We start from the raw sequence: 15568 nt of genomic DNA, 5'->3' as shown, positions 1-15568 counted from the left end.
TCAGTGGATAACTGTAACAGAATGGAATGATTCTCAGATCCAGATACCTTGCAAGATTTCAGATCTGATCCCCGGTCTGCGTTGAGCACATTGATGAGCGGTCACAGGAATGCTACCTATTGCACTCATTAATGCCCAGCAACAAAGACTGGGAGGGTGGGGAACACAGCGCTATCTGCTAATCACTATAAGGCGATGTTCCTGAAAACAGTAAGTTGGTTACATTGAGAAAGGACATGAATACAAGAACAGTAGGCCATGCAGCTCCTTGAACTTGTTCTACTATTCCACTGGGTCATGGGTGGAAATAGGGTTGGTTTTGATGTGGCTCTTGGGGCAGGGAAGAGTCTCACCACTGCAACCTGGCCTTGACACAGACATGGGCGAGGACAGGTTCTGTGAACTGTGGGGCCGCAACCGAAATCAAAACTTCAGGGAGGAGGGGCATTTAGGGTGGAAAGTAACTCACAAATATCATTTGTGGGGACTGTAGCACTCTCAAAAGAACGGACAGGGTGAAAGGACACAACCCTAACAGACAGGTGACTGTAGACTGTACCTGGCGTGCGTCCACATCAGCTGATGAGCAGTTACTTTCTAACAGGGGGTGACAAAGAAAATCTAAAACTGAGGCCTTGGTGGGTCACTAGAATCGGGGGACAGCAGTTGATTGAGAGGCCAGCTCAAGAACACTTATGTCTGGGTTTAGATCCAGTTCAGAGGGGATGAAAATCTCTAGGTGGAAATCACTAACATGAATGGAGTCTCCATCCAGCTCTTGGTGTGAATAGTCAAAAAGTGTTGCTCAGAAGAGCAACAAGATTGGGGATAAAAAGACAAAAAGCCAACGTCAGCAAAAGGAAGTTCTTCTGAAGTTGGGCCGGAACAACGAGAGCATTCCTTTGCATCTAACCAGAACGGAGGCAGTGGTACTTTTATAATGTTCCTGCCTTAGTAATCTAGAGGCACGGATGAGTGATCTGAGGACCAGAGCTCAAATCCCATAGACACTGGTGAAATTAGAATTCAATTAATAAATCTGGAATGTAAAGCTGGTCTCAGGGATGTTCATGACAACTATTGTCAATTGTCATAAAAACCCATCTGGCTCACTGACGTCCCAAGCCTAGCACTAACAGCCCTCACCTCAACAAGCAGAAAAATTCACAGATGCAAATAAGTGTAAATCGTTATAACGTTTTTGCAGTACAAAGTGACATTTGGCAAGACTTGCAGATAGTGTATATGCAGATGGACACAGTATGGTACAACCCAACCTAGATAAGGGAGGGGACAAGAAGAAAAACAAAATGACTTTTGTTTTGAAATGTTAAGAGCACTTTTGTATAAACCTGTGAATGAATAGACAAACCTCATTATTGTTGACAGAATAACAACACTTTACAAAATAGTTTGGTGCAAATAGCAAAAACACTGCATCAGACAAAGAACCAGGCCGTTACCAAATTCAAAGTCAAGCAAACATAAATTTTGTTATGTGCTAAATATTGCACAGCAGGAATTAAAACCAAATCACTTCTTTGCAACTTGCCCAGATGCAGATTAGTTTTGGATGCTTGTTGACTGTTGAGTCTTGCCATTTTGTGACTGAGTTAGGCTAAAGTCCTTTCAATTAGGTAGTTTTGTTCAGATTTTGGCACAGAAGCAGCTCATGCAGCCCAATTAGTTTTTGTATTTTATCTCTGAGTGAAATAACTGCAGAGAGGCCGGTATCTTATCACCGAGTCATCCTTCATTTACACGTGCACAGCACATGGGCTCTGACCAGACAGCTCAGAGCCAGCCCTTGGAGGGAGAGGACTCTGAGACACTCCTGTTTATTTCTGACAGCCAGGGCTCCCTGACTGGCACAGATTAACAATCCCAATCAAGAATCTCAGTCAATGAGACCCACCTGGCTATGGTTCCAATCGCTACAAATAAAACATCTCCCCTCATCTTGTTCTATCAACAGAACCTGCTATTCCTTTCTCCTTCGTTGGTGCTCCAGCCATCTCCTAAAGCAACAATCCTATTTTACCTTAACTACCCATTGTGTTAAATGAGTTTCACACTCTGGCTTGCAAAAGTTTCCCTTGAAATCCTGACTGAATTTATTGGTGACCATCTTATACTTATGGCTCTCTAGCTTTCAAAATGTTACTGGAGAGAAATAGCTGCTGCTGCTGCTCCCGCCAACTGAGCATGTTAACAACAACAGAGGCTACTGTAAAAGGTCAAAGTTACTCACAAAACTATTTTCTACAAATTAAAAAGAGCTTTTCTGCCTAGACTGTATCATCAACTAATTAAAATCTATAAGATCACTGCATTGCTTGCTTGTCCTGCCCAAAGCACACCATTTCCTCTATCACAGCAATCACCTGGGTCTTGAACAACTTTTGGCTTCAGTCTCTTGGATGCTTGTTACAAGGGTTGAGTGCTCTGAATTTAAAGTTCGCCAAAAGAAAAATGCAACCAAAAATTCACCCATTTATCCATTTTAATCTGTGTCCCTTGCCTTATGATCACGCTTTACAGTATTGTGCAAGCCAGGAACATTTTCTTGCCTGTTTAATAGTACATCTGCTTTTACAAGGCCCACCCCTTCGGAGGCTGAAGTGTTCTAGTTTTTCTGATCTTTCCTCATTGCCGAAGTCCTCAGATTCAGAATCACCTTTGTAGTCCTCCTTTTATTCACCTTCACAGCTTAAACATGACCTATATCCATATCCAGAACGCTCACTTTCAATTACATTTAAAGTTGGAAACTATATTGGTGCAAAAACTGGGGGCTTTGGAACTAAAAGCCCAAACAATCATCTCAGCATCAGGTTCTGTACCTTACACGTCAACCACTTTGACGTTTCTGCATTTCATAATGGGCGCACTTAATTCATGCGATACTTTACATAGTGATATATAGTAGCAAGGAAAGTAGGGGCAAGAGAAGGCCATTCAGCCCATCAAGCCTGCTATTATTTAATGATCATGTCTGATCCTCTAACTCAATGCTATACCACCAATATTTCTCCATAAGCCTTCAGTGCATACAAATCGGTTTATTTCTCTGCCTCGGAATTATTTGCCTGGAATTCAGCTCATTACTTATCTCAGTTTCGGGCTCTGGACCTTAGAATTCAGGCCACATGCAAGCAGCCAAGGCTGCTTTTCTATCCTTGCCAGCTAGCTCCAGGTGTGATAAGTTCAAAATTAAATTCTGCCCCTGCAGCTGACCTTGATTGACAATTGGAAGCTGGCAGGGGACCAGCTGTCTCAGGTCGATTTAGGATCGGTCATGGTGATAACACAAAACCAAATATCTGAAAGATAGTGTGTTCAAACATGACTGCTCCCAAGAATTTGTACAATTGTTTTTAGAAGTCTGATGTAAAATTATTTATGTTTGTTGAACCCAGGACCAGAAGTGCAACAACAGTCTAAGGATACAGATTAAAACCCACTGTAATATTGAGGATGGCTTTTGTTGATTTCTTGCTCCACAGTGACGCACTGAAACTGATTCTGTCCACTCCCAATTCCCCACAAGAATGTTTACATGAGCATTACTTAAGGGCTCGCTGATACTTTGAAAGTACAAAGGCATGTGTACAATGCAGGGGGTTGCAATACGGGCCATGCTGCCTGTGCCAGCCCTCTGACAGAACTGACTAATTAGTTGATGATAAGACTAAATTACCAATTAGGGGGCACCAGCTCCCTAAGCATTTTGACTTGAAGTCACTCTCCTTCCCTTTCTCCGTAAGCCTGCACGTTGTTTCTAATTCCCTCTTGAATGCCTCAATTGAACCTGCCTTCGTTACATTACCAAGCAATGTCCTCCTTCCTTTGGTGGAGGAAAATCCCGGTTACCCTATATGATGGAAGGAAATCCAAGGGTATCGATCTTTAAGCAAACAAGGGCTGGGCACGTTACACATCATATACTAAAGAGTGGATGGATATTTCTGCTGCATGCAAAAAATATTCTACCCTGTTGTGTCGATCTACATAGGAGAAATGTGAACTGTAAACAAGGATGGCACTGACCGACGCTGAAGGGTCTGTTAAAAGAACCAAAGCAAATTAGCAGCTATTGCAAAATTACATAAATGAGAAGCAAAGAAACAAAACACACACCGGAGAGAGACAACCAAGCAGGAGACTCTGGAATACAGAACATATCTGAGGAAGTGTTGGTCAATATTTCAGACGTTAAACAGAAGACTCTCACAAAAGGCCTATATCTGAAACACTTTTCCACCTTTGCCAATTACAGAACTTTATGTTTTTATTTCATCTTTGCAGCATTTGTGGCTTTATTTCCTATTTGTTTTCTTTGATAGATACTGACTGGTCTCCCATGGCGTTGCTTACAGCGCCCGCAGCGGGGAAACAGAAACAGTTTAGAGGCTGAATACTGCGATGGGTGTGTGGCTATTACCTTGTTCGAATCATCCCCATCTTCAGAGGTTATCCACACCCGTCTCTCGTCGCCTGCACAGGATGCAATAACAGATTCGGCATTATCTTCATTTTGACGTTTCTGCATTTCATAATGGGCGCACTTAATTCATGTGATACTTTACATAGTGATATATAGTAACAAGGAAAGTAGGGGCAAGAGAAGGCCATTCAGCCCATCAAGCCTGCTATTATTTAATGATCATGTCTGATCCTCTAACTCAATGCTATACCGTCAATATTTCTCCATAAGCCTTCAGTGCATACAAATCGGTTTATTTCTTAAATATATTTAGTGGCTTGAGGCCTCCACAGCCTTATATTGGGGTAGACATACAAGGAGAGCAAGGCAAGCAAAGAAGCCATATTGTTGAAAATTGAAACTTGAAGCAAAGAGATCAGACTTTCCTCTAAAACAACAAAGTATTAACTAGAGTCAGATTATTTTGGACATTTCTTGCCAGAGAACCAGACATGGATTAAGACACTAAGATTGTTCAAACTTAAATAACTTTTACAGCTTGGCATTACAGCATACAAAGTGTTGAATTTTTTTTTGCACATTACTAGTTAGGCCAACATTTATTCCCCATTCTAATTGCTCTTGAGAAGACCCTCTTGCATGACATCTGGTATAGGTCCACCCACAGTGCTATTAGAAAGGGAGTTCCACAGATTTGACGGAGTTAGTGTACAGGAACAGTGATATGATTCCAAGTTATGTTGGAGTGTGGTTTGGAGGGAAACTTGCAGGTGGTGGTGCTCCCATGTACTTGTTGCCCTTGTCCTTCTTGGTGGTAGAGATCAGGGATTTGGGAGATGTTGTCAGCGCCTAAGACGGCGCAATAGACAAGACATACTGGAACAGGTGAGGTCGAACAAGTTTCCTGTAGTGATGGGTTTAATAGCAGTTAGGTAGGGGATGACTATTCTGCAACTTTGCTCCATTACGTTTGGGGATTGGCACAAACACATACACAAACATCTAGCAGGACAGTCAATAAGTGGGTGGCATCAATGACAGGAAAGATTGTACAAACTGTTCCTGGTTAAATGAACTTTATCTTGCTTCATGTTTTCTAAGACTCATACATAATATTATAACAGTTCCCACCCACAGTAAACATTTCTACCTATCAGTTCACACAGTGTGCACTTTTATGCTATTCCCTGAACGCTACCATTAGCTTCTGTTTAAAGGACTACCTTGTTATCCCTGGACAGTCATTAGGAATAGTGCACTCGTAGTGTTTAACTCACCATCAACATAGCCAAACTCTCTCTCATGGGCTCGTGTTAGGATCTCTTTATATAAGGCCTCAGCCTGTCTGTACTTTCCTTGCTTCAAGTAGCAGGAAGCCTAGAACAGAGAAGGTAAGAATTACATTTCTGCACACTCAGGGAAAATATCAACAAACTAAAATCTAAACATGAACTTCTATTTACATGACAATTGTCACCAGCGAGACAACTCACTTTTAATTTATTCTTCACGGGAATTGGCTGTGACTGGCAAAGGAAGTGTATGTTACTCATTCCCAATTGCACTTGAACTGAGTGGTCAGAGCAAGCCACTTAAGAGGGTAATTAAGAATTAGTCTCAGTGATGTGGGTCTGCAGTCACACATAGGCCAGATCAGGTAAGGACATTAGTGAACTAGATGGCTGTTGTTTCACAAACTATCAATGATAGTTCTGCAGTCAACATTACTGAGGTTGGTTTTCAAATCTCAGATTTAAAAGAAAATCTATTAGCTGCATTTAAATTCTGTCAGGTGCCGTGCTGGGATTGGAACCAGTCTGTGCCACTGGACTACTAATCAAACGACATTACTATTACAACATCATCAGCCCATAAAATCTCTTTTTAATTTTTCTGATTTTTATGGTTTGTCCTAAGTTCTAAATTCCCTGGCCTCTTCCTTTCCTGTAGTCACACTCAACACAGTGAAACCAAGGCTTCTTGCAGTAGGTTCAATTCCAACTCCTGCTTTTTCCTCAAGAACACATACAAAATCTTTCACATCCCTCATATAACTGGGTCTTAAGACTTAAGTGAGGCACCTTCTAATTCAGCATTTGTTTAATCTCATTGTCATACAGCATGGTAAGACTCTTCGATCTAACCATTTATGCCGACCATAACCCCAAACTAAACCGGCCCCACCTGCCTGCTCCTGGCCCATATCCCTCCAAACCTTTCCTATTCATGGACTTAGCTAGGCACTTTTTTAAATGTTGTAACTGAGCCCCCACCACGACTTCTTCAGGGATGTTCATTCCACATGCAAACCACCCTCTGCATGAAAAATTGGCCCTTATGTCCTTTTTTAATCTCTCTCCTGTCACTTTAAAGATATGCACCGTAGCTTTGAAATCCTCGGAAAAAGATACCTAACATTAACCCTATCTATGCCCTTCATGATTTCATAAACATCTACAAACGTCACTGCTCAACCACCTATGCTCCAATGAAAACAGTCCTAGCCTATCCAGCTTTTCTTTATAACTGAAACCTTTCACACCCAGCATCATCAACTGCGACGTCATTTTATTCATGGGCCTTGCTGGCACTTATTGTCCAGCCCGAAACACCGTGGGGTGAGGCAGCCACGTCTGATGTGGACACTAAATCCTCTGTTCTTTGTTTTTGGGAAGCAGGCTTTGCTGGCTGCGATAATATTTATTGCCCATCCCTGGTTGCCCTTCAGAAGGTGATGGTACCTGTCTTCTCGAATCATGTAGCCCAACTGCTGTTAGATGCACCTACAGTTCTTTTGGGGAGGGCGTTCCAGGGTTTTGACACATCAAGACTGAAGGAACAGCGATATATTTCTAGGTCAGGATGGTGAGATGTGACCAACCGCCAGACAGCGAGGTCATTGCTATACTGATTGCAACATCAGACCCCTTAGCAAAACTACAGTCACTGGGAACAAGGGAGAAAGCTCTCCCATGGCTGAAGTCATACCTGGCACAAAGGAAGATGGCTGAGGTCATTGGAGGTCAGTCATCTCAGCTCCAGGATATCTCTGCAGGAGTTTAACATAGCCTTGCTTTTTCCTTCAATCGTTCCTGGTAATGTCATCATTTGTTGCCCACCCCTAACTGTCCTTAAAGTGAAAGTCTTTCTAGGCCATTTCAGAGAGCAGCTAATGGTCAACCACATTGCTAAGAGTCTGGAGTCACCTGTAGGCCAGACCTAAAGGACAGTACTGAACTAAGTGGGATTTGACAGGAATCCAGTTGATTGGAGAAGTTGGGGCTATTTTCCTACCAGAGGAAAAGACTAATAGGAGATTCAACTGTAGCTTTCAAAAGTCATGAGAGGTCCACACAGAATAGACAGTGAGAAACTGTTTCCCCCATATAAATAGATCAAGAACAAGAGGGTACAGATTTAAAGTGATTTGCAAAAGAAATAAATGTGATGTGAAAACAAACTTTTTCATATAGCAGGTCTGGAATGGATTGCCTGGAAGCACAGTAGAGGCAGGTTCAGTTGAGACATTCAAGATGGCATTGGACGATTATCAAAATAGAAAAAAATATGCAGTGAGTGGATGGGGAGGGGGAGGTTATGACTACAGGGCATGATACTTATTCAGACAGGAGGGTTCAAATGACATTCTTATGGACTGCAACAACTCTGTGATTAATGGTCACCAATACTGGGAGTACTGTTTCATTACAAATTTATCTAGTTAATTGAATTTAAATTCTCCCAAGTGGGATTCAAATTAGCATCTCTAAATCAATAGTCTTTGGATTACGAGTGCAATAACACAATTACCATGGTATTGTGAAATTCCAACTTAGTTTCTCAAATCAGAAAAGTACGCAATCATGTCAGGACCAAGCAAAATATCTTCTGGAAGATAGCAGCCTAACGCTTGTCAACTTTTTTTGACCAGTACAGGGTATCAATGCTGGGAAATACAAGTATTTCCACTGAATAAAAACAAAGAACTGCGGATTCTGTAAATCAGGGACAAAAACAGAAGTTGTTGGAAAAGCTCAGCAGGTCTGGCAGCATCTGTGAAGAAAACAATTCAGAGTTAACGTTTCGGGTCTGATGACCCTTCCTCAGAACTGGTTTTTAAACCCTATATGCACACTACTGCAAAGAAAAAGCAGAAATCATGTAATCAACTCCAACAGACTCCAGAATTTACATAACAGGTGGGAAAACACAACGGCACTTCATCGGAGGCTGCACCGATGATGTTACCCAGCAGGGTAATGAAATGTCTGTAAACTAACAAACCAGCTCGGATGGAACCAGCCACAGCATCCACAACCCGAGCTACAATGTACTCAAGGACCTTACGCACTGAGAATATTCCAACAGATTCCAAATGGGAATTTCAATGATCAACACAGAAAGGTGCCTTTCAATTAACCCACCTCTGCAGGAATCAAATCTGGATTTAGGAGGTGGAAAGTCTGTGGTTTAACATCAGCTAGACCTTAGCAACGTTTGCTCTAATCTAAATAAAACTGAAAAACAGGAGGGATTTACTACAGTTCATTCAACTTTAGAATGACTGAATTAATACAATGAGGTGCACTTTCTCAAACACTTCTTGAAGTATTGATCCAAACATTGTTTCAAAACATTGTAAAAAGTCTGCCTGCTTCAACTCCTCCCCACAGGCAACGTTCTCTCCACACACACTGCCAAACCTGCCAAGTTAGTCCAGCAACTTCTGTTTGTTACTACTCCACTAAGGCTTGTCTCAATAGAAATTTCTCCCAACTTCCCTCCTGTCTCTTTCATGGCAATTTTTTGTACAGCTCTGAGATTAGCCCGTTTCCATTTAAGTAAATTACAGGACTGCTCTCAGATAGTTGTAATACTGAGCCAAACTGGCCAAGGGATACTTTTGGAATGCTGCCTAGTCTATCTAAAATTCGCTGATTTGCAAATATACTACGAATCCACTCACAGCAATTTCAGCCAATGATTTCCCTCTCTTGTTCCTAGGATGTGGGTGATACTATTCAGGCCAACATGTACTGCCTACCTTCAAGTGCCCTCATGAAAGTTCACATCTTGGTGCGCAAGTGTGTATTTATGGATATCATGCAAGGATAGAAATTAGGGTGTGAAGTCCCTAGCACTCAGTTGGATAGGCTCAAACATTAAGAACAGATGTGATTATGTGCAAAATTTCTCTGTCCTCCAGACAACTGACGCAAGTTTATTTCCTCACCAGGTTATTCTTTGTCTTGGCCACATTGGGATCCTCTGATCCCAGCTTGGTCTGGTAGATCTCTAGTGCCCGCTCATAGTAATACTCCACCTCCTCGTACTTCCCCTGGTTTTGGCACAACAGAGCCAGATTATTCAGTTGCTTTGCTACATCAGGGTGGTCCTTGCCCAGTACCTGAGGATTCAGAACACCAAAGTTAGCAAACTCTCTCAAGAAAGACGTGCACATAGGTACATTAAGCAATGCATATCAAAGTGCTTCACTATCATGAATTGCTTTGAAATGCAACGGCTTCACTTCTGGATATTTTGGTTGAGAGAGGAACACTGGTTAAGACACCACAATAACTCTGTTTTTACAGTCACACAGCAGAGACGGAGTGTTTGATTCTTCATGGTTCTTTGAAGCACTTTTCTAAATAATACCACTCGACGTTCTTTCTTCATTGCATTATACTTGAAATTCTATATCCAATACCTTTTTGAAAGTTACTATTGAATCCAATTTTGCTACCTGTTGGGCAAAGTATGCCAGTCATAATGACTTGCTGGGTAAAATAAAGAATTTTCCGTGTCTCACCTAATTTGCCAATTGCCTTAAATTCCTGTCCCTCATACGAATTAGTACAGTTATTCTTTATTTCTGCTCTCTGATATCACTGGGATAGGTGAATGCCTGGCAGTGTGGCAGTCCACCATTTATTTTCAGACAACACACACTCCAGCAAGTGCAAGAATACACATGCAAGCACACTGACAAGTCTCCATGCATATGCACACGCATGTCCACCGCAACAAGTGTGCACGCATGTACTCAGTCCGACAAGCGTGAGTCCACACCGCAACAAGTGTGCTTGCGCAGATGCACATGCATGCCCATCCCAACAAGTGGGCATACACACCCACACTCAGCCCGGTAAGCGCATGCACCCTCACCCCAAGTGGGCACGCATCGGCACATATATACACACACACAGATAAGTGCCTGTGCACGCACAAACACACATGCTGCCAAGTGCATATCTGCTTGCACACACACAAATGCACGCAAGCAGACATACACCTATAAGCACATAAATGCCCAGATTCTAACACAGATATCTGACACATACACGCTCACTTCTTGACATTTGCTGGTATTGTGACACAGCGTATGCAGACTCTGACATTCACATGGACTACCGGTCAAGCCACTCTGATAAGTAAAGGCTTCTGAAGAGATGGGGATGAAAGTAACAATAAAGTAATATTACCAGTGTGTCTAAGAGTAGGTGGGATCCTCATCGCCAACTAACATAAGCAAATAAGTGCAGAGACAACACACCATTTACAGTCTGGCTCTAGCTACAATACTGCAATACACAATTCACCTCTGGAGTTCTGCTGTTAACCATATATCCCCAAAGCACGGAGGGAAAACATATTTATCTTTTAAACCTAATTTGCACGCAACCCATTTGAGCCTTAAATTGGTTAAATTGCATGCTACCTGAGATTATTTAAAAGAGTCAGCTGGAAAAAATTCCTTAGGGGGTCATAGGATGGCATGGAGCTCAGTGGTTAGCAGTGCTGCCCCATGGCGCCAGGAACCCGGGTTTGATTCTATTCTCGGGTGACTGTGTCTGTGGAGCTTGTACGTTCTCCCCTGTGTCTGCATGGGTTTCCTCTGGTTTTCTCCCACAGTCCAAAGATATGCAGGTTAGGGTGGATTGGCCATGCTAAATTGCACCATCGCGTCCAGTGATGTGCACGCTGGATGGATTAGTCATGGGAAATGCAGGGTTACAGGGATAAGTTCTGCTCTTCAGAGAGTTGGTGTGGACTCAATGGGCCAAATGGCCTGCTTCCCCGCTGTGGGGTTTCTATTCTATAATTATAGATGAAATAAACACGTTGGGCTCAGGCATGCAAATCAGATTAGTGACTGCTAAAACTTGGGAATGCAGACAGGTGGCGAGAAGTCTTTTTCTTAAATTGAAGTCCAGATTGATATCACAATATGTCAGAGAATGCACTTGTTTATAAAGTGGAAAGTATTCCTTCATATTGTAACCTGGCTGACAGTCAGGTCTAAACAATACATTTAAAATTTGTAGCACAAAACTGCTGGTTGGATATTTAACACAACTGGGTCCATACCAATGTTCATGTACCACTTGATCGTCCATTAGCCTCTTTTTAATCTCCCTATCAGAATTTCCTTTGTTTCCTTTATCCCTCTTGTTTGCTTAACAACTCTATAAATACACTTGCATTTCTTTTAATTTGTTCATGACTGTGGGCATTGCTGACTCAGCTTTTGCTGCTCACTCCTAACCGAGGTAGTGGTGGCAAGCTGCCTCCATGAATCACTGCAGCCCAGAGTGGTGTAGGGGTACCCATGGTGCTGTATGGGAAAGAGCTGCCAAATATTCACCCAGTGATGACAAGGGAACTACTTTAAAGTTCAAGTTGGTGTGTCACTTGGAGGAGGTCAGTCTACCTGATACTTGCTGGTCTTTCAGTGCAGGCTGACACTGTCCCTGAATAAGTGTTGCAGATCACCACACTCCAGGGTCCAGGGCTAAATGCCAAAGGATGCCCTGGAGTGTGGGGTAACCACCACAGAGAGGTATAGTGGGGTGACTTTGCTGCCGAAGGCTGTTCGGCCATAGTATACCAAGTAGCTGGAAATTATAGAACCCCTAGGGCTGTATGCCTTATAAAGAATGTACATTATGAATCAAGACTACTGAAAATATATTGAGATAATGGGAACTGCAGATGCTGGAGATTCCAAGATAATAAAATGTGAGGCTGGATGAACACAGCAGGACAAGCAGCATCTCAGGAGCACAAAAGCTGACGTTTCGGGCCTAGACCCTTCATCAGAGAGGGGGATGGGGAGAGGGAACTGGAATAAATAGGGAGAGAGGGGGAGGCGGACCGAAGATGGAGAGTAAAGAAGATAGGTGGAGAGGGTGTAGGTGGGGAGGTAGGGAGGGGATAGGTCAGTCCAGGGAAGACGGACAGGTCAAGGAGGTGGGATGAGGTTAGTAGGTAGCTGGGGGTGCGGCTTGGGGTGGGAGGAAGGGATGGGTGAGAGGAAGAACCGGTTAGGGAGGCAGGGACAGGTTGGACTGGTTTTGGGATGCAGTGGGTGGGGGGGGAAGAGCTGCATCCAAAAACCAGTCCAACCTGTCCCTGCCTCCCTAACCGGTTCTTCCTCTCACCCATCCCTTCCTCCCACCCCAAGCCGCACCCCCAGCTACCTACTAACCTCATCCCACCTCCTTGACCTGTCCGTCTTCCCTGGACTGACCTATCCCCTCCCTACCTCCCCACCTACACCCTCTCTACCTATCTTCTTTACTCTCCATCTTCGGTCCGCCTCCCCCTCTCTCCCTATTTATTCCAGTTCCCTCCCCCCATCCCCCTCTCTGATGAAGGGTCTAGGCCCGAAATGTCAGCTTTTGTGCTCCTGAGATGCTGCTTGGCCTGCTGTGTTCATCCAGCCTCACATTTTATTATCTTGAAAATATATTGAGGTATCTGAGACTGAGAGATGGTGTAGAAAGAAAAAAAGACTGATGCAATTTCAGTAATTTTCAATGAATTGTTTTGCCCCAAGTGTATACCTGACTCGGTATGTATTTTGTAAATATCATGTTGAGCAGGATATACTGTATGGGGGCAAAATGAATTTTATTGTAAATTCTTTAATATTTGATACAAAATGAATTTTTACAAATATTTTGAAGAAAGTGCAAGTCTTGGAGAAACGGGTTGCAGGTGTGCTCCCATGAAACATTTGCTGCACTATTCTTCCCAAACCGAGCGCACTACCTCCAATAGTGTCACAATTTGAGGTTTTGCGGTCTTGAGTTCTAAGGCTACAATGGTTGCCTTCAATCGTGGACTGATTTTGTGACAGCTGCAAGGCTCCTTTAAATCCAGGTGATACATTTTAGTGGGTGGATGTGGTCAGATGGTGCAAACACACGAAGAAAGGCGGCCTGTGATAAGGCAGGTGTGTTCATCTTTTCTGGGGAAACCCTCACCTCCTCCCCTGGTGGCCATCCTAACAAGTTGAGCCTCCCTCCCTATGGTCAATAGTTGAAGCCCAGACCCCAACTCTCAAATCCCCCAAAGTTTCAATCTCGGATCACACAAAACTTGAGGTAGTCACACAGGGTAAAGGTGTTTTTCTATGTGAAAATGGTCACAGATTCGGGAGGATGTCAGAATAGCCTTGACAAATTGCCTCCACTGCCTCTGAAATACTTCAGGCAGAAACAGATTCCACTTTTAACGTCCCTCATTAATGAATTATCTCCTCAATTCTTTATTGGGTTTATTAGTGACTGTCCCATCCTTTTGATATAACATGGTTATAAATCCACTGATTCATTATATGCTTTCCCAGCTTTTACAATCCCTGTTTATAGATCATTTTGACAAAAGCATGATACGTCTATAGAATACTAGAGATATCACACCTTGTTAAGGAAGCAGTCAGTATCTGATGCCAATGAACTGAGCTGGAGCTGAAATTGAAATGCAGGGCAGGAGGAGTTGACTGTTCAGCCCCCAAGGTCTGCTCCAACATACCATGAGACTATGGACAATATGCACCTCAGTATTGTCCATTTGCCTTTGTTCCATGTCAATAGAACTCATCTACTCAACAAAAACTTACCTCTAGCCTTTTACAATTTTAATTGCATCAGCATAAATAGTTTTTCTGAGAAGAAGAGTATTCACTTCACTTTACTTGTACAAAGGCATTCTGATTTCATACATGAACAGCCTAACTCAAAATTTATGATCCCCTTTGTTCTACTCCACCAGAAGGAATATCTACCTCATTCGATCTTTTTAGGCATTAACAATGTCTCTTATTTGAGAATACAAAGCACGTTTACACAGTAAACACCTCCAACTGCAAGGTTAACTCCAGGCCATTCACCATCCTGGCTTGGAAACATATCACTGTTCCTCACTGTTGCTGGGTCAAACTCCCTCCCTAAGGGCACTGCGGGTCTACCTACAGCACATAGACTGCAGCAGTTTAAGAAGGTAACTCATCATCACCACCTTCTCAAGGGCAACTAGGGGCAGGCAACAAATGTTGGTTAGCCAGTGATGCCCACATCCCACCAGTTAACAACTAAAAAAAGGGAAAGTCCCTATTTATAATTTAATCTTTTAAAGCCTGGGATTATTCTGGCAAATATTCACATCATCCTTTGCAAAATCAAGCATTTAAAACTCTCCTGTCCTCCTGTTTATTTACTGTAATATTACGGATTTGAACCAACATGCTCCAATTAAAAGAAATGTCTTATGGTCTTAAGATGTTTTGTCCCATCTTATAAAGAGGATTCACTGCACTCACCACGAGCAACGTCACAGGACGTCACTAATAGACATACTACGGTGGCTCAGTGGTTAGCACTGCTGCCTCACAGCGCCAGGGACCCAGGTTTGATTCCCGCCTCTGGTGACAGTCTGTGTGCAGTTTGTGTGTTATCCCTGTATCAGTGTGGGCTTCCTCTGGGTGCTCTGGTTTCCTCCCACTGTCCAAAGTTGTGCTGGTTAGGTGGACTGGCCATGCTAAATTGTCCATAGTGCCCAGGGACATGAGCACACTAGGGTGGGTGAGCCATGAAAAATGCAGGGTGATAAGATAGGGGGCATGGGTCTGGGTAAGATGCTCTTCGGAGAGTCGGTGTGGATTTGATGGGCCGAATGGTCGCTTCCTTACTTTAGGGATTCTGTGATATTTTCTAGTGGAGCTTTCATGGCATTGCACAATCTCAGTCTTTGCCGGAGGAAGACAAAACTGAGCAGCTTCTTCTAGGATACAGAATGGGGTCTTCTCTTTTTTATTTAAAAGATTCTTTCACA

The 15568-nt window shown here is 43.0% G+C and overlaps 1 protein-coding gene across 7 annotated transcripts in view; it reads right to left on the bottom strand.

Moving 5' to 3' along the window:
• klc3 (kinesin light chain 3) overlaps positions 1 to 15568 on the bottom strand; it is a 72133-nt gene that overhangs the window by 19916 nt on the left and 36649 nt on the right. For all 7 annotated transcript variants that reach the window (XM_048522396.2, XM_048522393.2, XM_048522399.2 and 4 more), the window contains 3 exons: positions 9681 to 9854; positions 5725 to 5824; positions 4445 to 4497 (listed from right to left, as the gene is read on the bottom strand). In XM_048522396.2, coding sequence (XP_048378353.2) covers positions 4445 to 4497; positions 5725 to 5824; positions 9681 to 9854 — 327 coding nt within the window. The remainder of the gene's footprint in view (positions 1 to 4444; positions 4498 to 5724; positions 5825 to 9680; positions 9855 to 15568) is intronic.

The sequence above is a fragment of the Stegostoma tigrinum genome, chromosome 39 (assembly GCF_030684315.1).
Source record: "Stegostoma tigrinum isolate sSteTig4 chromosome 39, sSteTig4.hap1, whole genome shotgun sequence".
NCBI classification, from domain to species: domain Eukaryota; kingdom Metazoa; phylum Chordata; class Chondrichthyes; order Orectolobiformes; family Stegostomatidae; genus Stegostoma; species Stegostoma tigrinum.
This window is presented reverse-complemented; position numbering and strand designations above follow the sequence as displayed.